The sequence below is a fragment of the Polyergus mexicanus genome, unplaced genomic scaffold (assembly GCF_030449975.1).
Source record: "Polyergus mexicanus isolate NDT 795.1 unplaced genomic scaffold, iyPolMexi1.0 SCAF_88, whole genome shotgun sequence".
Taxonomy (NCBI): Eukaryota; Metazoa; Arthropoda; class Insecta; order Hymenoptera; family Formicidae; genus Polyergus; species Polyergus mexicanus.
This window is the reverse complement of record NW_027223408.1, coordinates 1-24,161: the sequence shown is the minus strand read 5'-3', so window position 1 is coordinate 24,161 and position 24,161 is coordinate 1. Positions and strand designations below refer to the sequence as shown.

Here is a 24,161-nt window from a genome sequence, read left to right as displayed (position 1 = left end):
CGTTACAATGTTAATCATGGAAGCAATGCTGAAAACGAACATATGGAAATCTTAGTTCCTTGTAAGTAACTATTATATTGTAAGTAATTATTATATTGTAGAAAATTTTGCATATAATATGTTTAATATTGTAATATATGTACCTACTTTCTTACTTGTTACGGACCAAATGTAATACGATAGACAATATTTTACGGATTACAATAGCAAAACATGTTGTTTTATTTTTGTAATCAGTAGAAATTAAAAAATTTTTTTAAATTTTAGTTTGTGGTATAAAACAATTTTTCTTATGTTTATAGTTGCATATGATGGATCCAAATCTGATAATATAGAGAAATGTGTTAAGAAATTAAGATTCAGCACTACTGGTATGTATAACTCAAGCATATAACTAGAGAGATATCTGAAAAGTAAGGAGATCAATGTGTTGAAAACACGAAACACGATATAATAAACAAAATATTTCAGGAATATTATAGTAGTACCGACATAATACATATCGTTACTGTTATTTTGTAACGTTAATCCCATTCAATATAAAATATTTATTTTAATGTAGCATCAATGGTTTTCTCTCTGCAAAGAAGTTCTTTGAATATTTTTCGATAGTAATAAAATATTTTTAGATTATGTTGCTTTTTTGCAAGTAATGGTTTTTTTACATTTTCGACATTCTTTATAATTACTTTTTTGCAAGTAATGTTTTTTACATTTTCGACATCTTTTATAATTAATTTTTTTCGGATTATATATACTGTTCAGAAAATATCGCGACTTTTGCGCAATCTTATCACCATCATCTTACTCACTCTAGTCCTTCTCTTTAGTGTTCTTTCTCTCTTCCTTTTCTCTCTCATACGCGACCTCAATCCAATCCCGATGCCGGTCTTATCAATCCAATCAGCATCACACCACGCTATCAGCCAATCATAATCAAGCTCTTAGGAGCTTTTCCGCGCTCCTGCGTCGATATCGACCCTTCCGGTGATCCTCGAGCATTCCTCGAGTAACGGTCTTTCATAACGCACGCTGTCTTTGGAAAAATCGACAAAGCTCTCGGAATTTGGTTGCTATTCGGATCGGATCTAGAAATCAATCTCACGGTGTTCGCAAGAATCTCAGTGCACGAAAGGACATTATCAACCGGCACACAGTGGGGAATTTCGGCGAAAAGCTAGCCAAAAATCAAAAAACGAAATTTAGATTTGGGATCAATTTTCTATGGAGATCAGTAAAGGACTATTCCCTGCATAGAATCCCGTTGTCCTTAGCCCCCCACTATTTTAAGTTGAGCAAGTATGTTAGTTGAAAGTAGACCTTCGCCAGCGACAGACGTTTCTCGCGCGTTTCGTTAATATTTTCAATATATTTTGAGTGGGAATAACTTTTTAGATAAAAGTGAGAATAAAGTTCTGCAAAATGGATGCTCTTCCTGGAGGTATGTAGAATATTTTATATTGTTTACATTTTTGAAATAGCGTTTACCATGTTAATTTACGACGTATAACCTTAATCCGATAAAGTTCCTACTTTCCTGAATAAATCTTTACTTCGTGTAGACTTTTAGTTGCAGATCCCACAAGATCCCATGTTCTTTCTTTTTTTTTCTATTAGCCTATACTATTAGCAATTAAAATTCGCAATAATTAGCTGCTAATATTTGCTAGCCTTGTTGTACGATATTTTTTTGTAACAGTATGCGCGTCCCGAAAAGGTTAGGTTGTCGCCCGTCTGTCATCGTAGGTAGTCCCGTTTAGTTGCAGATGTGCCCGGTTTGCTCATAACAATAGTGTTTGAAATCCGGTCTATAAAAATTATCATACCTGAGGTTTTAAGTGTCTTATATCGGGTGTTTACCAAATACAAACAAATTTCTCAGAACCGGTATTCAGAGCGCGAGTTTATTTTGAATATAACATTATGATATATATATGAATTTCGTATATAATATATAATAATATGCGCTTTTTTTCATGCATTTTTTACAGGATCTGGCAATCAGTTAATTACCTATAAAAGGAAAGAGATATTCCTTATTATGCAGAATTGCTTAAGCAATGAATTTAATAACCAAATTAAACATTTGGAACAGGAGTTGTCCGAACGAATTAACTGTCCTATTCAAATCCATCCAGATGCCAGATCACACATGTCAAAATTCTTCTTCAAACTGCGCACAAAATGGCAAGAGGCAAAAAGGAACATGAATTTTTTTCTTCAGAAAAATGAGACATGGCTAGAAGTAAATATGTCATTCCCTACACGTTCAAATACAGATAAATTAAGCATACGTGGTCGTCCCTCGCTGGATTTCAGTTCATGTAGTGAACGATCAAAACAGCGAAAGACTGAAGAGCTTCGTCGAACTTTTACAACTGAAGAATTGTCATACGCTACGCAAATGAGTCTTCGTTCTTCCGGAAATTTACATTCAGCACAAGTTGTACAGGACTTATTGCATGAGTGCTTATTGCATCTTTCTTATAAACTCAGCCTCAAAAAGTGGCAAGCACGAACGGAAGACGAAAAGAAGCTAGTTAGCCAACGTAAATCAGATATCCAAAAAGGCTTCAGATCAGAATTGGGGCTCATTGTAGATCGCCCAAAGCCTGGGTATAGTAGCACAAATGACGGAAATACTGCTCGACGCTTTTTTGAAAATTCGGCAATAAGCGCCTTGATAACTGGTTTAAACGAACAGATTATTAAGAGATTCCACATAATTCTGCAAACTATTTCAAGTGGATACGATATTAATATGGATAATTACAAAGAATACGCCCTGGAAACTGCGAGGATGTTTGTATCTGAATATCCATGGTACAATATGCCAACTACAGTTCATAAATTATTAATTCACGGTCCTCAGATAATAGCTTCCGCCCTTTTACCAATTGGGCAATTATCTGAGGAAGCTCAGGAAGCCCGAAATAAAGATATTAAAAAATATAGAGAGGGATTCTCACGAAAATGTTCGCGTGAAAAAACAATGGAAGATGTTTTGAATTGGCTGTTGGTGTCGTCAGATCCTTATATATCTAGTTTGAGGAAACTACCTCAAAAAAAATTAAAAGAGTTATTGCCTGAAGCTATTCAATTGCTGTCGAACGATAATATCGAGGATATTATTTCTGCTAATGATTCCGATTCGGATATATAATACATAATTAAAAAAATTGTAATAATAAAGTTTACCTACCCATATTGAGTCTAACATTATTTTTCTAGAAATTCTCGAATTTGATTCGTAATCGGCAACCTCTAAAATTCATTGATATTGATTTTCAGCCAAGATCGGATGAGTATTCGTAATTAGCGACCCGAAAACATTAATCTATCAATTTTTGTGCAATTCTGGTGAATATTTAATGATTTGGTCCGTTATATTGAGGCCGCCATTTTGTTTTTGAGAAATTAAACACCGGATTCGTAATCAGCGACCCCGAAAACATTAATCTATCAATTTTTGTGCAATTCTGGTGAATATTTAATGATTTGGTCCGTTATATTGAGGCCGCCATTTTGTTTTTGAGAAATTAAACACCGGATTCGTAATCAGCGACCCCGAAAACATTAATCTATCAATTTTTGTGCAATTCTGATGATTCTTCGATTTATGGCCACGTTTTGGCCGAAATTCCCCACTGTGCGGCAGACAATCATCGAATTGAGTGTAAGTGCGAATATTCGCGAGGTGCGGCTTGGACCAACGTACGTGTGCGTGGACTCTGAGTGTTCTTTCCGACACCCCCCGAAACCAGAGACTCCTCTGGTACATTATTCAACATATACCATCTAATTATATTTTATAAGAAATAATACTTATGTTTAGAAGAGCTATCGGAAGATGCAGGAGATACACGCATATTATCTATGTGTCAACAAGATGCCACGAATGAAAGAACTATCGATATTCTTACATTATATGGTGCGTATCAATTATTTTTTAGCTCTTATAGCTACTCTTCAGTTTTTTAAAGAAACAAATTGGACAGATTATATAATCTATGATAATATAAGAAAAATATAATAAATATATAAAGATATATAATATATAAAATATATAAAGGTATATAAAGATATAAAATATATAAAAGTATATAATATATAAAGATATATAAAATGGACATTGCTCTCATAATATTTATTTTGCTGCATGTGTAAAGTAAAAATATCGAGTAATGTTTACTAATAATATTCTTATTCTTTTTATAATATATTTAATATTTCTTTAAATATATGTTTAAAAAAATTTGAATACCGCAACTCTGTTATTTTCTTAGTAATTTTTTGCATCTTGATAGATCTGATTAATGAATATTGATGAATATTGAAGAAGCATACATTATACAGTACATTGATTGTATATATATATTTTTTAACGTCAACGGAATTGTATCTGTTACATATCAGAATCCGTTTTACATGTTTAACTAATTTTTTTTATTAGATAACGAGAAAGAATGTAGCGACAAAGAATCAGAATATGTACCTTCAGAACAAAGTTCACATAATAATGAATCTTCACAAAATAATGTTTCAAACAAAACGATATTATCCGCTTCTAGTTTTAATGCATCAGAAATTAATATTGTTGGTTCATGCAATGACGAACTAATGTATGTTGAAAACTCTAAGATAAAATCAACCAAACGAAACTGTTGCACTTTTTGCATGAAGTTGCAATCGCAACTGGCACGTCATTTGGAAACAGTACATTATAATGAACCTGAAGTAAAAAAATTTGTCATTCTGCCAAAAAAAAATCCGGAAAGGAAAGAAATAATAAATACCATACGAAAGATGGGTAACTTTAAATTTAATACGAATTCCGAACTTAATACTGGGAAACTTATTGTATCCAGACGTCCGAATGAAAAAGTTAATAAAACTGCAACTGATTTTATTGCTTGTGCGAAATGTAAAGGTTTTTTTTGCCAAAAGTACAATACGCTATCACGCTCGAAAATGTTTGAACAAAGATTTTCGAAAGAATAAAAGCATTATGGTTATGGGCAGAAAAATTACAGGCAGAATACATCAACTGGCAAATGAGACTTTAAGAAATATGGTGTTTCCAGTAATGCGAGATGATATAGTTACACGAATTCTGAGATATGATGAATTGTTGATCTTATATGCTAATAAATTGTGCATCAAATATAAATCCCAACATCAACATGATATAATAAAAGCACGATTGCGCGTCCTTGGACGTTTCTTTTTGGCATTGAAGGAAATAAATAAAAATATAGACGATTTCCAGTCACTCTATCATCCAAAAGTATATGATGATTGTATTTTTGCAATTAATATAGTAGCTGGATACAATAATGAAAAACAACTTTATAAAACTCCTGCAGTAGCGGCTAATTTGTCAACCTTTGTTAAACATATAGGTAATCTTCTCATTACAGAATGTATCAAGAGAGAAGATGAAACGAAAAAGAAATTAGTTAAAGATTTTTTAAAATTATTACTTGTAGATGTTGGCTCGAGTATCAACAAAACTGTCTTAGAGACACAATCCACTTATAAAAGACATAAAAAGATAAATCTTCCGTCATTGGAAGATATCCAAATATTGTATACATATTTGGCGAAAAAAAGAACAGAAGCTTACGCAGCCTTAAAAGAATCTTTTTCATATAACAAATGGCTTTCTCTGGCAAAAGTGACATTAACTTCAATACATGTCTTTAATAGACGACGAGCAGGAGAAGTAGAACGAGCCCTTATTCAAAATTTCGAAAATTATGAAAAACTAAATGAAAATATGTACACTGATATATATAATTCATTATCGGTGAATGACAAAGAAATTGCACAAAAATATGTTCGATTCTGTATAAGGGGAAAATTAGGTCGTACTGTACTCGTTTTATTATCAAACGATCTTTTCGAATGCGTTAATTTAATTTTGAAATTTCGAAAAGAAGCTGATATACCCCAAAAAAATCCTTATATTTTTGGATTACCTGGTTTGAACAAACATAGATACAGATACCTTAGAGCCTAGTGTTTTAATGCGGAAATTCGCAAAAGATTGTAACGCCACTCATTCAACTACTCTGCGTGGTACAACATTGCGTAAATATATAGCCACACATTGCATTCAGTTAAACCTCAATGACACTGATGTTACGGATCTTGCTACATTTATGGGTCACGCGGATAAAATACATAGAGATCATTACAGACAACCACTAGCGAGCAGAGATATCCTTAAAATATCTCAATATTTAGAAGCTGTACAAGGAAATGTACAAGATATAAGTATACAAACGCACAGGATTCAAACGATGAATCTGATATGGAATCGGATATAGAACTCGAAAAGCAAACTAATTCAGAAGAAAATATTAGTTTTAACAATGATGAAATAGGTAATTAAAGTAATGTTTAAGTAGATATACAATCATAATAATAATGATAGTAAAATAAATACAATAATAATATAAATATAATAATATAATATATGAATATAATATAAAAAATATAAAATATTAATTGAAAATTCAATATTTTTACATTTTGTATATTTTGTGTTTTTGTATAATTACTCTTAATTTATTATTTTTGAAGGTTACAAAATAAATTATTATTTCAGATATAACAACATCATCAAATCATATAGATTGCCACGAAATTCAGAAAGATAAAAATGGCCAGAAAGATAAAAATGGAAAACGGAAACGAAGTAGTAAGTAGTTTTTCTTTTCATGCCTTTCCACAATCTTCTATTATACCAACATTATAAACTTTTCTTTTTTACCTTATGTCAAAATTCTTTCTCTATCAATTTTATCATTTCTAAAATATACTTATCAGGACAGTTGTAACAAAAAAGAATAGAAAAGAGTTCATTTTATTTAGCGATACAGTTTTGCTTTTATTTTATGCATTACATAGTAATTTAAAATAAAATAAAACTACAATATTTTGCGTTTAAAAAAAATATATAGTAGCTATTGTACAAACGTTTAACATAAAAATTTTGATTCTAATAGATAATTTATATATATACTGGGTGTAACTAAACAAACGCATATGGACAATACTATCAGATACAGAACAACAATTTAAATCGAAAAGTCCTGAACCATTTTTTGATTTGAGCTTTCTTTTCGTTGTTATATGATGTTAAAGTTAACTAATCAGCGCTTGTCTACAACGGAAAACAGAGAAGATACGGGGTCGGAGTAGGGAGACGGCTTTCTGGTGTATAGACAGGCGCTGATTAGCTAACTTTAACATCACATAACAACGAAAAGAAAGCTCAGATCAAAAAATGGTTCAGGACTTTTCGATTTGAATTATTGTTCTGTATCTGATAGTGTTGTCCATATGCGTTTGTATAGTTACACCCTGTATATATGTATATATATATATATAAATATATAACAATATATGAGTGATTTAGAACAAAAATGATCCAAGTCACATTCTTAAGATTGTTAGAGAAACATTAATTTATAAATTGTATTCAAGTAAATTGTAATCTAATTATTTGAATCTAAAATTAACTTAAAATCTTCTAAATTAAAGAAATTGAGACTAATTTTTTAAGTGCAATGCTTAAATTATTTGTTTTCTCACAATGTTAGAAATGACTTGGATCACTTGTTTCAGTGATCTATTTATATGAGCATTGAAAAATTTTACTATATATTATATTTTATGATATTTATTTTTAAAATCTCTTCTGTTAATTTGACATTTGCGCTCATAATGTATCTTTTTTTTTTACACATATTATTCATTCTGAGTATAGACATAAATTTGACAAAAGATTTAAAAGAAGAAAGTGCAATAAAATATATTGAAAATTCAATAATCTAATGTCGTTAAACATGGAATTAAAAAGTTTAAGTGTGGAATTAATATTAAACTTCTTATGTTGTATTGTAATAGTATAACAAATAATATAATATTTCTGTGCATATATACATGTATTTTTATAATATCTATATTTTAGCATCCCCTTATGGAAAAACAAAACGGGTACGATGGACCGAAGAAGAAAAAGAAACAACGCTTCAAGCATTTGCAAAATATATGGAAAATAAAACATTGCCATCTCTAAAAGAGATTCAGAAGATAAGGAATAAATATGGATCTCTTATTCGTCGTACATCGCCGCAGATCAAAACATGGTTGCATAATATGCAAAAAAAAATACGACAATAATGGCGTTTTAAATTTTAAGAATTTTATATGAAATATTTATTATAATATTACATTTTAATTTATGTGTTATATCTAATTTGATGTTTGATTTGATGCTTGATTTGATTATTTTTGTATTTTCTTTTTTAATTATTTTGTGTTCATTAATATTGAAATAGTTTATAAGATATTCGCTATAAAAGCATTTTTATTTGATTTTTGTTACAAAACGTGATATTTAGTTTAAACTGTTGCAATGTGGCAATATAACTTAGATTACAATACTGATTTTATATTCTAAGGAATCCGTACTATTGAATATGTTGCTTGAGTTCATTAATTATATAATACTATTGTGCTTGATATTATATTTATTAATTTTATAATACTGTGCCTGATACTATTGTGCTTGAGTTTATGTTAAAGGCGGAAAATTTATATTTATAGTTTATATATGAATACAATTTTTTACATATTTCTTCACTCAAAAAAAAAGATAGAAAAAAAATATTATATATACATACCGTTATACTGTGATAAAGTGCGGATCTTTATTTATAAGTATATCGTTTGCAATTTAACATTATAACAAAATATAAATATCTAAAATATAATATTTATAATATTCATGATTCATAAAAAATAAATATTACATTTCAGATATTTTTATTTCGTATACCTTTTTAGATTGCTGATATGTTCTAAGTACAAATAGATTCGCAGTCATATATGTATGTAAATTTTATATACGAAAGAACTTTTCTATCTGTATTATAACGTTGTTTTCTATATATAAGGTAGTCTTCTAAGTAATTAATCTATAATTTTTTAACCAATATATGTCTTTTTTTAGGATTAGTCTCGATTAATCTTAATTATGTATATGTCATTCTATTAGTTTATATATTCTTTATCTAGATATCATTCTAACAAGAAACTTAATCTGAAAAATAAAAATATACTTTATTATAAACTATTTTCTGATACACTTCATAATTAATAAAAATAAATTTAAGTGTATACTCACAATACATAATATTGGTATATATCCTCGAGACGCACAACAAATAATCTTTTCCCCTTTTTTTTCTGCCACTTTTTTCGTTTCTGCCATCGGATGACTAATATGATCCACTTAGACGGCCATAAACTGATTTAAAATGTTCTTTTTCTTCTATTTTTTTTTACCATCAATGATTGTCTTTTAATTTAACCAATATATGTGTCCTTTTTTTAGGATTAGTCTCGATTAATCTCGATTATGTATATGTCATCCTAGTTAAATTTGAAAAAAGTAGCTTAAAAATTTGTTTAACATTCGGTGAACAACAAGGATAAGTAATGCATCATGCGCATCGTGCATGAAATGGAACGCAGCCTATATAGGACTCTAGTATGAGGAGAATACTCGATTGTGATTAGTCAATTTCTTAAGGCTTAGGGCTTATTACACCTATTGTAGATCCGGACTTATCAATATCATTATGTTATTATTGTTATTATTTATATATTATATATTTATATATTATTTATATATATTATTTATATATTACTTTCTCCTTTTCTTAATATTTACTTGGAAACAAAAACAGATTTTCATATAAAATTAATAGTTAATCCCATATATTTGTTTCTCCTAGAAATAATTGTGCAGACTACGCATATATACTAACCAAAAATACAAGCATACAAAAATTTTCTTGACAAAAGTAGTGCGATTTACGGCTATCAATTTTAACATACATTACATCACGAATCTCGTTTTCTTATCGTAGTTATATAGAAAATAAAATAGATTTTTCTATATCTTCATTCACGCCGATTAATCCTCGACTCAATAAAACAAAATTAATACTTTAAAAATCTCGTAAACTTTTTATATGGTTTATTACATCTTACACGCACTTTGGGTTAAGAAACGCACAGAGCGCATAAATAGATAAGCCGCATAAAAAGTTTATGGGATTTTTAAAGTATTCAGTTTTATTGAGCCGGGAAATGTAGATATATAAAAATCTATTTTATTTTTTTTGTATAACTACGACAAGAAACGAGACTCGTGATTATTACCTATGTCGAAATTGATATCCGTAAATCTGACTATTTGTCAAAAATATTTTTGTGTGTTTGTGTTTTTAGTTAATATATATATGCTGTCTGTAATTATTTCTAAGAGGAAAAAGAATATATAGTTAATTACACATTTTATATGGAAATCTGTTTTTGTTTTGTAGTAAATACCAAGAAAAGAAAAAAATATTATATAAATAATAAAACAATTAATTAATAAATAATTAATAATGAAATTGATATATATAATCCTATCTCTGATTGTTGGGATTACATTTGTAATATATCTAATGTAAGATATCTTGAGAATTTAGTGACGAAAAGTCGTTGGCCTCGCAATAGTGTGTGATCGCCTATCTGATTTACAGATAACTCGGGGTTGAAATATCGTTGATGCGAAAGCATGGTGACGTAGCGAGACGATTGTTCGTTTATCATGAGTTTTCGTGCGCGGACGGGAACAAACCTGTTGAAGCGTGTTACAGCGCGTGTCCTTTGTTTGGACCCTATTTTTTGAGCGTATATCAATTCAAGTCTTTAAGTACTTGGTCAACTGTAATAAATATTGTGTTCGGCCGTATAGAAAATTTCTTATTTCGAACGCTTTGTAAAATATTTCAATCTACTAGGTAGATTCAATTTACTACATTTATAACGGAAAACTCCCAAATTTTTAAGCTACTTTTTCAAATTTAAGTTATTTCAAACTAATTTATGGCACTTTGAGTGAATCATGCTGGCTATCCAGAGGCAGAAGCCCAAAGAAGTAGAGGGAACAAAATCGTTCGTTGTACGTCTCGAGAATGCGTCAATATCAGGTACCATGTATGGTGAGTATACAATTATTTAAATTTATTTTTATTAATATGAAATATATTAGAACTGATTTATAATAAAGTATATATTTTTATCTTTCAGAATAAGTTTCTTATTAAAACGATATCTAGGTAAAGAATATGTAAACTAATAAGATGAGGTATTCACAATTGAGATAATTAATCCTAAAAAAAAGACGTATATTGATTAAACTAAAAGGCAATCACTAATGCTAAATAGAAAGAAGAGAAAGAAATATGTGATAAACTAAATATCTTGTAAGTAACGTATAAAAAGAAATAAATGTATTATAAATATATTGATTTTTTATATGTATATAACATATATGAAAATAAATATATTATAAACCATTTTTAATATAAATATTCTTTACAGATGTTTTAAAATAAGCATTTCACTGTGTAATTGTCCAGATTCTTTGATTATTGGACGTATCCAGGATATCAGACCCACAGGTGTATCCCATTAATCTTGAATTAACCACCTTCACAAAGCCTTCTTAAAATCGTGCAACGCCTATATTTCCAGCAATGATGAGCATTATGTGTTTCCTGAAATAGCTCAGTGAAACTAAATCTAAGGTAGAAAGAATTTTTCTTATAATACTACTTTTAATAGGTAATCTAATGATCTACTTATAATAGATAGTAATAATCCCAGTAACTTCTAAGTATATTGATAATATCAACTAATATTTACTAGAATACTAGTTGATATTATCAATATACTTAAAAGTTACTGGAGTTATTACATCATAGTTGTCTTGAAAATCCCAGTCTTCCATAGAAATTACTGTTTCATCGTTTGCACTTGTGTCATCAAAATATAATATTGTAATAATTTCTGATATATACAAATATATAAATGATCACATATATATTAAGCATTTATAACAATCCATATTTACAAGACAGGACTTATACATAATGTACATATATTAGACGTATATTAGTACGTATATTAGACATATATTAGTATGTATATTAGATAGTGAGCCGCTGCTAAGAAACACCAAAACATAAATCAAGACCAAATTGATATAAACTTGCTACACTTTATGTTTATTTTTATATTTCAATCAATATTAATATTATTTTGTTTATTGATAGGATAAAAAGACACAAAACGACTACGACTATAATACTATATATGATTATAGGTTATATGTTGAAAATAAAACAGAATCAAGTGAGTGGAAAATTGACTATGTGAAGAAAAAAAGGAAAGAAAGATAAGAAAAAGAATAATGCTGAAAAGAATGATATCAAAGATGAAGCTACAGACAACGATTACTTATATGAAGATTACTTATATGTTTAAACAAAAGTTGATAAATTAACCACTACTGCAGGAGTTTTTAAAAATTATTATTATATCCAGCTATTATATTAAAATTGCAGAAAAACAATCATATATTCTAGGATGATAGAGCGTTTGAAAATCTTTCATACATTTATTTCCTTTAATTCCAAAAGGAAACGTCCAAGAACGCGCAATCGTGCTCTCATTGTCATGTTGATGTTGGAATTTATATTTGATACACAGCTTATTAACATTTAAGATCAGCAATTTGTCATCTAATTTGTGTAACTATATCATCTCGCATTATAGTTATAAAAAATGTCTACAGTGTCATTTATCCTTTAATTATTCTCAGGTTTTGTACTATTTTTGTATATGCATAATATAGTTGTATATTAAGAGTTAAATTAATATTCCTTTGTTTATTCATTATATCAAAATATCCATAATGTACTGTAGCATTTACTTTTTCTTCTTATATTTTCAGCAGAAGTATTTCTGTATACGTTTGGTAGGAACATTCTGTATGATATCTTGTTTATGATGTTTTCTATCTTATATTATAATTGTAATTAGCAATATCCTTAGTTTTCTTGCGACAATATTTTAAATTTTAGCATATTTTTTATTATGGCTTTCGTATCTTCTTGTTTTTCAAATACTTTTTTTTTAACTATATTTGAAAATATACGAACAAACCACAAAAACTCGAAATTTTAAAATTGAATATTGTAATACTTAAATACTGATAAAATTGTGTAACCTATAGTAAACTTTCCTTCAAGAATTTTATTTTTTTATAAGTTAAAAGTAATAGACAATTATGTTGCAATAAAATCTAAATACATAGCAATACACAAAGATAACCTCAGCATAAGTAAAATATTATTTTCTTTTATATTTGATAAGGTTATATGAATTGTCAGTTATATATATATATATATATATATATATATATATATATATATATAATATAATCATATATATTAGGTATCATTGTATTTCAGTTCATTATACGTGTAGTAAAATATAACAACAATATAACGCGCTTTGTATATTATAAGCGCTGCAATTTGCATATTGTGTCTGCATTTCTTATATTTTACAATATACTTTACACCTGTATTTGCTTTTATGAACAACAGTTAATATTTTTATGATATACATATATATGACTTCCGGTTGGAGAGTGACGAAGGAAAGTTAGAGTAGTTATAGAAGGAAGGAAAGTGAGGTGATAATTGTGGAAGGAAGAGGAGAAAAACGGAGAATAGGGTGAAGTGAGAGAGAGGGTGACAAAAGGAAAGCAAGGAAGTGGAGGGAAAAGAGGAGGTGAAAGAAGAGCAGAGAAGAAAAGAGGAAAGTAGAGAAGGCGGTTTTAGGTTAGGACAGCAACCATTAAGGTGGAGGAGTGCGAGAAGCGGGAGCAGTAAAGAAGGTCGGAGTGCGTAGAGGAAGAGATAGATGGCAGCTAAGGTAGGTAGGCCCACGGGAAGTAAAAATAAACAAAAAGAAAAAACACTAGAAAATTTCGGAATGAGCAGAGATCCGGAGAAGGAAATGGAAAGGAGGATAGAAGGTATAATGAGGATTTGTAAAGAGGAAACAGTGTCAGAAATGAGAGAACACTGTGAGAAACTAATGGAGAAACTAATGGGAAATATATTAAAGGAAATGCAAGAAGAAAGAGAGGCGAGAGAAGAGGAAAGAAGGAAGTGGAAAGAAGAAAGGAAAGAGATGCTAGAAAGAATACAAAATTTAGAGATGGTACAAGAAAAGAAAGAAAGAGAAGAAAAGAAGAAGAACATAGTTATAAGAGGAATAAATATTGAAAAAACAAATATAGAGAAAAGAATAGAAGAATTTGTAAAGGAAAAATTGGGAGTAGAAATAAAGGTAGAGAAAGCATATGAGATAAAGGAGAGAGAAGGAAAGAAAGGGATAGTAGTGACAGTAGAGGAATGGGAGATGAAAAGAAACATAATGGTGAGGAGAAAGAATCTGGATAGAGGAATATATATAGACGATGACCTAACCAGGAGGGAAAGAGAGATCCAAGGAAGATTAAGAAGGAGGGCCAGAGAGGAGAAAGAAAAAGGAAAGGAAGTGAAAATAGGGTACAAGAAAATAAGTGTAAATGGAAAATGGTTTAAATGGAACGAAAAGGAAGATTGTTTAAATGAAGAGAAAGAGGAAGAGAAAGAAAGAAGAGGAAGGCAATAGGAAAAAGAGAAAAAAGAGAGAAGAGGAGAAAAAGGGGCAAGAATGTGTTTTTGGAATATAGCAGGAGTTACAAATAAAGATAAAGAGGTGTGGGAATACTTAAGCGGATTTGAGATGGTAGGGTTGATGGAAACGTGGATAGAGGAAGAGGGATGGAATAAAATAAAGGACAAACTGCCGAAAAATCTGGAATGGAAGTGTAGACCAGCAAAGAGAGAAAACAAAAAAGGGAGAGCAAAAGGAGGCATTATAACAGGAATAAGTAAAAGGATAACGACCTTGGAATACAAAGAATGGAGTGACAACATAGTGGAAAGGAGAATAAGATATGACGGGAGAGAGTGGAGAGTGATGACAGTGTACAGTCAGAATGTAAAAGAAACAATGCACACAATTTCAGAAGGAATGGAAGAGAACGAGGAAGACGTATTGTTAATAGGAGGAGACTGGAACGCCAGAACAGGGGAGGAAGGGGGTTGGATAAACGAAGCGGTAAAAAAGGAGAGAGAAAGAAAATCGAAGGACAAGGTAATAAACGGAGAAGGAAGAAGACTAATAAGTGAAATTGAAGAAAGAGGATGGGTGATTTTAAATGGAAGCAAAGGAGAAGAAGGAGAATGGACATATATAGGAGAAAACGGAACATCAGTTATCGATTATATAATAGGAAACCAAGAGGCTACAGAGGAAGTAGAGAGTCTGAAAATAGGAGAAAAAACGGACTCGGATCACGTACCGTTGGAAGCGACATTATATGGAACAAGGGAAGAAGAAAAAGAAATAGAAGAGGAGAAAGAAATAGAAAGAAGAGAATGGAAAGAAGAAACAAAGGAAGAATACTTGAGGAGCTGTGAGGAGTGGACCAGTAAAGAAGAGGGGATTGAAGAATTATGGAAGGAAATAAAAGAGAAAGTAGAGGAAGCAATACCAAAGAAGAAGAAGAGGAGACATAAATGGAAGATAGGAGATAGAGTATGGCATGACAAGGAATGGAAAAACAAAAAGAGATAATTAAGAAGGAGAATGAGAAAATGGAGGAAGGGAGAATGTGAAACGGAGGAATATATAAAGATGAGAAAAGAGTACAAAGAATGGTGCAAAGAAAAGAAAAAAGAATATGAGAAACAGGAAGAGGAAAAAATAGGGAAGATCAAGTCAGAACAAGAGGCATGGAAATATATAAACAGATTCAGAAAAAGAAGAGAAGAGATAAACGAAGAAATAGGCGAGGAAGAATGGAAAAGGCATTTTATGGAGATACTGGAGGGAGAAGAGCAATTGGCAGTATTAGAGGAAAAGGAAGCGGAAAGGGGAGAGGAAGAGGAAGAGGATGAAATAACAAGAGAGGAATTGATAAAGCAGTTGAAAAGATTGAGGAAAGGAAAAGCGCCAGGAGAGGATGGTTTGGAAAATGAAGTGTGGAGATACATGCCAAGAAGTATAGGAGAAGCAATGTGGAAAATGATAAAGAAAATATGGAAGGAAGGAGGAATACCGGAGGACTGGAAGAAAGGAGTAATATGCCCCATATTCAAAAAAGGAGAAAAGAAGGAGGTAAAGAATTACAGAGGTGTAACACTGATGGACACAGCATATAAGATTTACGCTAGCATTCTAAATGAGAGATCGATGGCAAATTAGAAGAAGGTCAATTCGGGTTCAGAAGAGGAAGAGGGGTTATGGATGCTGTATATGTATTAAATCACGCAGTGGATAGAGAGGTAGGAAAAAAGAAAGACAAGGTCTTTGCATGTTTCGCTGATTTGAAGGCGGCATTTGATAGAATAGACAGAAAAATACTGAGAGAAAGGATGGAGGAAATTGGGGTATCGAATAAGCTGAAAAAGAGAATAATGGAGACGTATAAGGAAACGAAGAACGTAATTAAGGTGGGAGAGAAATATACAGAAGAGTTTTGGACTAGGAAAGGAGTTAGACAAGGTTGCCCAATGAGCCCGACGCTATTCAACATCTACGTAGCAGATCTGGAAGAAGAAATGGAAAGAGGACAGACGGGGGGAGTAATGGTAGGAAGAAGAAAGATATGGACGCTAATGTATGCGGACGACATAGTTTTACTGGCAGAGAGAGAAGGCGAGATGAAGGAAATGCTGAGGAGATTTAAGAAATATTTAGAGAAAAAAAGTCTAACATTAAGCTCGGAGAAGACAAAAGTGATGGTATTCGAAAAGGGGAAAGGAAGAACAAAGAAGAGGAGATGGAAATGGGGAGAGGAAGAATTGGAGGAAGTAAAAGAGTTTAGCTATTTAGGATACATTATGCAAAAAAATGGAGGAGCGGAGAAACATATCTTAGAAAGAAGAAGAAAAGCAATGATTGCAATGAAGAAAACGTGGAGCATAGGAGAGAGATTATTTAGGGAGGACTACATAAGAAGAATGAAGATGTTTGAAGCATTGGTGGAGAGTGTGAGTTTGTTTGGAGCAGAAATATGGGGATGGAGAAAAGAGGAAAGACTGGACGGAATTCAGAGAAAATACGTAAAATGGATACTAGGTCTGGAAAGGACAACGCCGAATTACATAGTAGTAGAGGAAGGAAAGTTAGTGAAAATTAAAGAGAAGGCGTTGAAAAGAGCACTGAAGTACGAAGAGAAAATAGGAACAACGAGGAAGAAACTGGTGGAAGAATGCTGGAAAGAGAGGAAGAAAGAGTGGGGGGCAGGAAGAGAAGGAAAATGGGCGAGAATAAGGAGGAAAATATTAGAGGAGGAAGGAGAGGGTACTGAGATAAGAGAAGGAAGCAGAGAAGAGGAGGAAAACACAGTACAAAAAATAATAGGGAAGATAAGAGAGAAAGAAAAGGCGGAAAGAAGGAAAAAGATAGAAGAGTCTACGTACAACAGAGAATACAAGAAGATAATAAAAGAAGAGAGAGCAGAATATCTAAGTAAGAGAATGAAGCAAAAAGATAGAAAAACGATAGCAAGGTTCAGGTGCGGCAATGAAGCAAGAGAAAAAGAATACTGGAAAGCAGAAGAGGAAAAAGTATGCAGGCTATGTAAGAAAGAGGTAGAAAGCATGTGGCATGTACTCAAGGAATGTGAAAAGACGGGACAGAAAGAGGAGATAGAAAAAGTGTTGGGGGAGGATGGACAAGGGCTGATAGTACTAAGGAGAATAGAAGAAGAAAGGAAGAAGGCGGCAGAGGAAGGATAGAGATGCGTTTATATTTATTTGTATATTTATTATTTTGATTTTGATTGTGTTTTTGATTCTTGATTTTATTTTATTTTATTTTATTTTATTGTAAAGTTTATCCAATTCTATTTTATATAGCCCCAGCGTCAATTGGAATTTGAATTATGAATTTGATTTTGGTTTTAATTTTGATTTTAATTTTAATTCTAATTTTAATTTTAGTTTTAATTTTAGTTTTAGTTTTAATTCTAGATTTAATCGAGTTCCTATTAAAGGCAAATCTAAGTTTAAATTTAAATTGAAATTTATATATAAGCGCAGAGTGGATGAAGAAAATTGTGTAACCGGAAGTTCGTCCTAAGCCGAAAGGCAAGGACTAAGCTCAAATAATAAATAAATAAAAATAATATAAGACATGAATAAAATGTGGTACAATAGGGCTCCAGGCAAAGATCCATGTAATAAAAAAATTTAACGCGCCATTAGTGGAACCTCATGGGTGGTATGGAAGTCCATTCACTCTTTGTTTTTATATTATTGTAATATTTATAATCTTACACAAACACATATTTGTGTAAATAATTAATAAAGTAATTATTAAAGTAATATAAAGTAATTAAAAAATTGCATATGTCCTTATATGTAAATATATTACTTTTACTATATCACAATAAAACTTATAAACTATAGCCAATGCTATACTAATATAGCATAACAAAAAAATATTTTAAATATATATATATATATATATATATATATATATATATACATATATGCATAATAAAAAGTTCATGAGTCAGAAAAACATTTAACGCTATCGTATGTAATAAGCCAAGCAATCAACATTGCTTTCGGCTGCGTTCCAATATTCACTGCCAGTACTGAAAATCTATAGTGCACGTGACGTGGACTATAGATTTTCAGTACTGGCAGTGAATATCGGAACGCAACCATCGTTGCCAGCTCGGTAGAAAGTGAGAAGAAGACGGAAACATATGTCTGTTCTTCTCTACTCTCCGAAACTAACCGAAGCGCAGAGCGCACATGTACGCAGTTCGCGCTTGTGTGCGTTATCCCCTCCATTGCTGAGCCGTGAGCCGCGGGACCTGTTTCTGGTCACACTGGGCAGAGGTTGCACTCCGCCCCGCCGGGTTGAACCGGCTCTCGATACCTCGGGCCAAGGTTGTACTTGGCCCCGTCGGGTTGAACCGACTCCTGTCTCGACCGCTCCACGGGCTGAGGTTGCACTCAGCCCCGCAGGGTTGCACCGGCTCCTACCTACCTCGGGCCGAGGTTGTACTCAGCCTCGTCGGGTTGAACCGACTTCCGTTGCCCAGGCAGTGCTCGACGTGACACTCGAGCCTGCCGACAATACCTAGCCACCTAACCCGACCGTAGCGTATAAGTGCATGTACCGACTGCGCTATAAACATTAGTCGCATGATAGAAATAAGTCCGCTAGTTCTAAGTCTCGTAGTCATAGAGCTGCTAGTCTTAAGGCCTGTTAGTGGTAAGTCCGCTAATTGTAACCGCATCCTAGTAATAAGCCCTGTCTAGTACTAAGTCCGCTAGTTATAAGGCCTGTTCGTAATAAGTCCTCTAGTTCTAATCGCGCTGTTAGCGCCTGTAAATAAAACCGGGAACGATTACACGCCGAGCCTGTCTTGCGCTTCTCGCCGCTTTGCAACCATCGCTTTGCGTCTCTGCTTTGCGCCCCGCATCCTGCTACCAACGACACCGCCCCACGCACGACAACGCCAGGCCCTGCACGCTGTATCTATCTTTCTCTCACTAAATAAATCGTTTCTACCTATACTGTGTCTCGTAAGCTTGAATCTCCCCTCCTTTCGAACCCGGACACCGACGAGCCGATCCGAGCGTCGAGCGAGGTGACCGCGTTACAGGTATGTTACGAAGACAAAATAAAGCTTATGCGCAAATTAATAGTATGTTTTGTGCGGAAGGTAAAAGTCTTGCTGATTATCCACAAATGGAACAGTTAATAGAAAATAGCGGAGAGGAGGATTACATGACTCTTGACGAAACTATGGAAATAGGCACTAAACAATACAAACAATTAAATGATAAGCAAAAAGAGATAATCGATCTTTTATTAAATAGATTCGATAATAATAATAATCATAATAATCATTGTTTTTATATAATAAAATTGGTTCAGGTAAAACATTTATATACACAACTGTCTATTATTTAGCTAGAATTAGGAATAAACGCGTGTGCACAATGGCTTTTACGGGCATTGCAGCGACATTACTACTTACTGAAAAAACAGTTCATAAGACATTTGGATTATCGGTTCCATTATTTGTTGATTCATCATCTGCTATTAAAATCCAGTCAAAAAAAGCTCAATATTTGAAGGAAACTGATATTTATATTTGAGATGAAGCACCAATAGCACCACGATATGCTTTAGAGATTATGGATAGAACATTGCGTGATATTATGAATAATGATTTTCCTTTTGGTGGAAAAATTGTTTTATTAGATGGTGATTTCAGACAACTTTTGTCTATTAAAATGCATGCTACTCGAAGTGAAATTGTGAATCTTTCTATTAAATTTAGTTCTACTTGGAGACATTTCGTAAAATTTTCTTTAACATAAAATATGCGAGTTCTCCCAGAAGAAATTGAATTTGCTAAATTTTTATTGGATATGGGAGATGGCATATTAAATGATTTTAATGATAATATACAAATTCCTGAAAGTTGTGTAGCGTCTATTAATGCTGATATTGTGGAAGATATATATAGTGATTTAATACGAAAAAAGTAGTTTGGTAAAGTAGCTAAATGTGCGATACTTTCTGCAAGAAATGTTGATGTAGACGAAATCAATAAAAAGGTTGTTGAATTACTAGATATAGCTGATGAACGAATTTATACAAGTGTAGACAGCGCTGTAAATGATGATAATGGTCATATCGGTGAAGCTTTGTTACCAGAATATTTAAATAGTTTATCTCCACCATCTCTTCCTCCTCATGAATTGCGTTTAAGACCAAATTCTATCATTACGTTGATTAGAAATTTTAGTATTAATGAAGGTCTTTGTAATGGTACTAGATTAATGGTTATAGAGCTTGCAGATCATTTATTGAAGTGTAAGATTTTAACTGGTGACAAAGCAGAAGACATTGTTTTTTTAAATCGTATAACATTATATTGCGTAAATATATATCCTTTTACTTTTTCCAGAAGACAATTTCCAGTAAAATTAGCTTTTACTATGACAATTAACAAATCACAAGGACAAACGTTTGATAGAATCGGTCTAGATTTTCGTAAAGATGTTTTTAATCATGGGCAACTTTATGTTGCTTTTTCGCGAGTTCGTTCTTTGCAAGCATTAAAAGTTTATCTTGGTAATCAACGAAATAATAGATACGTTAAAAATTATGTATACAAGGAAATATATATTTAACTTTCTGATTTTTGAATCATTCTCTTTATCTTTTTCTTTCTCTCTAATATGTAACATGACGGAAAAAATATATTTATGTAAAAAATAAATTATATGGTTTTATTAAAACAATTAGACAATTTTTAAAGTCTTAAGAGAAATCTTACATTTTAAAAGAAAAGAAAAAATAAATTATAATATACCTTCTTCCTCTCCTGATCATTTTCTAATTCAAATAACTTTTATACATAAAACGATTATTTTAATTTTAGTAGAGAAAAGAGAGAGAAAGAGAAGAAAAGAGAAAAAAGAGGAGAGAGATGGAGAGAAAAGAGGAGGTAAAAATTAATGATGTAAATTTAAAACGGAAATTTTGATAAGTTAAGACAGAATAGAAGAAATATTATATATTACTATTATTGTTTTAGTTATATTGATATATGCCGTTATAATTGTTATATTATATTATTATTGTTATATTGATGTTATTATTTGTTATATTATTTATTATTATATAGTTGCAAGCATTAATGTACTTTGTAATTGAATAATTTAAAAAGTATAAAAAGTTTTATGTATTATAAACTCAATTTTTATTTTATGTAAATAAATAATAGACAAATTATTCGTAAACTGAAAAAAGTGAAATAGAATAAAAATTTTAAAAATCTGTAAGAAATATATATACATATATATATATGTATATATATTTCTTATAGATTTTTAAAATTTATATATATATATATATATATAGAAGACATATATATATATATTGGGTTGAGTAAAAAGTCATTGCGTATTTTTGCAACAGATGGCATCAGTTCAGTTTTGGCAGTACTAGAGTCATTCACACATATGTTTGTCATATATCGTTTAACAGCTGACGATTTAAGCTTCATTCTAAAGAAAAAATTGAGCGATTTGGTTGAGTTTTGGAGATTTTACAACAAGTTGAAGATGGAAGACCAAACTATGCATTTTCGCCATATTTTACTGTTTTACTTCCGCAAAGGGAAGAAAGCGCGTCAAGCTTGTGAAAAATTGCGTAAAGTTTACGGTGACGATGCTCTACAAGAACATCAGTGCCAAAACTGGTTCAAGAAATTCGGCGCTGGTGATTTTGATCTCAAAGATGCTCCTCGGTCAGGAAGGCCCACCGAGATTGATGACGACAAAATAAAGGCATTGGTCAAACCCACGTTACACGACACGAGAGATTGCAGAAACATTGAAGATCAGTCAAAAAAGTGTTCACGTTCACCTAAAGAAGCTGGGATACGTAAGCAAGCTCGATATTTGGATTCCTCATGAACTCAAAGAAGTTCATTTGACGGCGCGTATAAACATCTGCGATTTGCTCATGAAACGTGAAGAAAACGATCCTTTTTTGAAACGAATGATAACTGATGATGAGAAGTGGATTGTTTACAACAATGTGGAACGCAAACGGTCTTGGTCCCGACGTGATGATTCGCCTCAAACGACTTCAAAAGCAGAACTTCATCAGAGGAAGGTTATGCTCTCAGTGTGGTGGGATTGGAAGGGTGTGGTGTTTTTTGAGCTCCTACCAAGGAACCGAACAATCAATTCGGATGTGTACTGTCGGCAATTGGACAGTTTGAACGAATCTGTCATTCAAAAACGTCCGGAGCTCGTCAATCGTAAAGGAGTTATGTTCCATCATGACAACGCGAGACCACACACATCTTTGGCGACCCGTCAAAAATTATTGGAGCTTGGATGGGATGTGTTGCCCCACCCAGCATACTCGCCTGATCTTGCGCCGTCAGACTTCCACTTGTTTCGCTCTCTTCAAAACTCCTTGCGTGGAATAACGTTAAATTCAGATGAGGCGGTAAATCTGCACCTTATTCAGTTTTTCGCCAATAAAGACAGGTCTTTTTACGAACGGGGAATTATGAAGCTCACCGAAAGATGGCAAAAGATCATAGAACAAAACGGAAAATATATCATTGATTGATCTTTGTTCTTTATATAAATAAATGACTTTGAAAAACATACAAAAAATACGCAATGACTTTTTACTCAACCCAATATATATTGTTGCGTCCGCGGATCGAAATCGATATAACTCGAATCCGCGTGACATAACCGACACTCGCGTACCGCAAGTAAATAATTAACACTCCTTTGAAAGAACGAAAGAAACTTTAATATAACACAGAACATTATTATACAAGGAACACAGAACAATAACGGTTATCGTAATCTTGAATACGTCCGCCCGGCATCTGTCGCGAGACTGCCAGATGGCCGATCTCTCTCCAGATGAACGCCGTTGTTTAACAACAACCCTTAGCAACGTTCTCCCGGAGACGGGTACAACAGATTCAGGAATAACGGTCACAGACGACCCGCAAGGACGCAACAATATATATATACATATATATATATACATATATACTGGGTGGCCCATTTTAATCCATTCAGTCGAATATCTCAAAAACCAAGCCCGGAAGAGAAAAATGTTTCAAACAAAAGTTGTGGGGCTTTAAGGGGGCCATAAGATGGTGACAATGATTTGACCTTGAAAAATCATTTGAAGGTCATGTGAAGGTCAACTTTAAAATCTTAAATGGGAACCCCTTATTTTTTATTTAATATTCTTATAGCAGACATCGAGAGCTTTCCAAAACACTATAATAAACTATTTTTTCGTTAAGTACTTTTTGAGTTATTTTATATTTTAATCTGACATATTTTGATATAAAAAATTAAATATCTCGTAAAATATTTAGCTTTTGATAATCTTACCGTAGTACTTCTATGTACAGAATAATGAGACAAATCAATTAGTTTAAAAAAAAATTGTTTTGAAGAAAATTATTTACAATGTATTTTTTTAAACAATTATTTGTGTTTTTTGGCACTAATTAATTTGTCTTATTATTCTGTACATAGAAGTATTACGGTAAGATTATCAAAAACTAAATATTTTACGAGATATTT

The 24,161-nt window shown here is 31.9% G+C and overlaps 1 protein-coding gene and 1 pseudogene across 1 annotated transcript; both read left to right on the top strand.

Annotated features, from left to right (window-relative positions):
- Positions 1-3,876: 3,876 nt before the first annotated feature.
- LOC138944103 (uncharacterized) lies at positions 3,877-5,855 on the top strand (annotated as a pseudogene).
- A 7,990-nt stretch (positions 5,856-13,845) lies between these two features.
- On the top strand, positions 13,846-14,604 carry LOC138944102 (uncharacterized). The gene has a single exon (XM_070314980.1). It carries the CDS (start codon positions 13,846-13,848, stop codon positions 14,602-14,604), a length of 759 nt encoding a protein of 252 aa, XP_070171081.1.
- Positions 14,605-24,161: the final 9,557 nt, after the last annotated feature.

Bases quoted from the DNA above. Each gene is read 5' to 3' on its own strand.
- LOC138944102 (XM_070314980.1), top strand. From the start codon at position 13,846: ATGGCAGCTAAGGTAGGTAGGCCCACGGGAAGTAAAAATAAACAAAAA.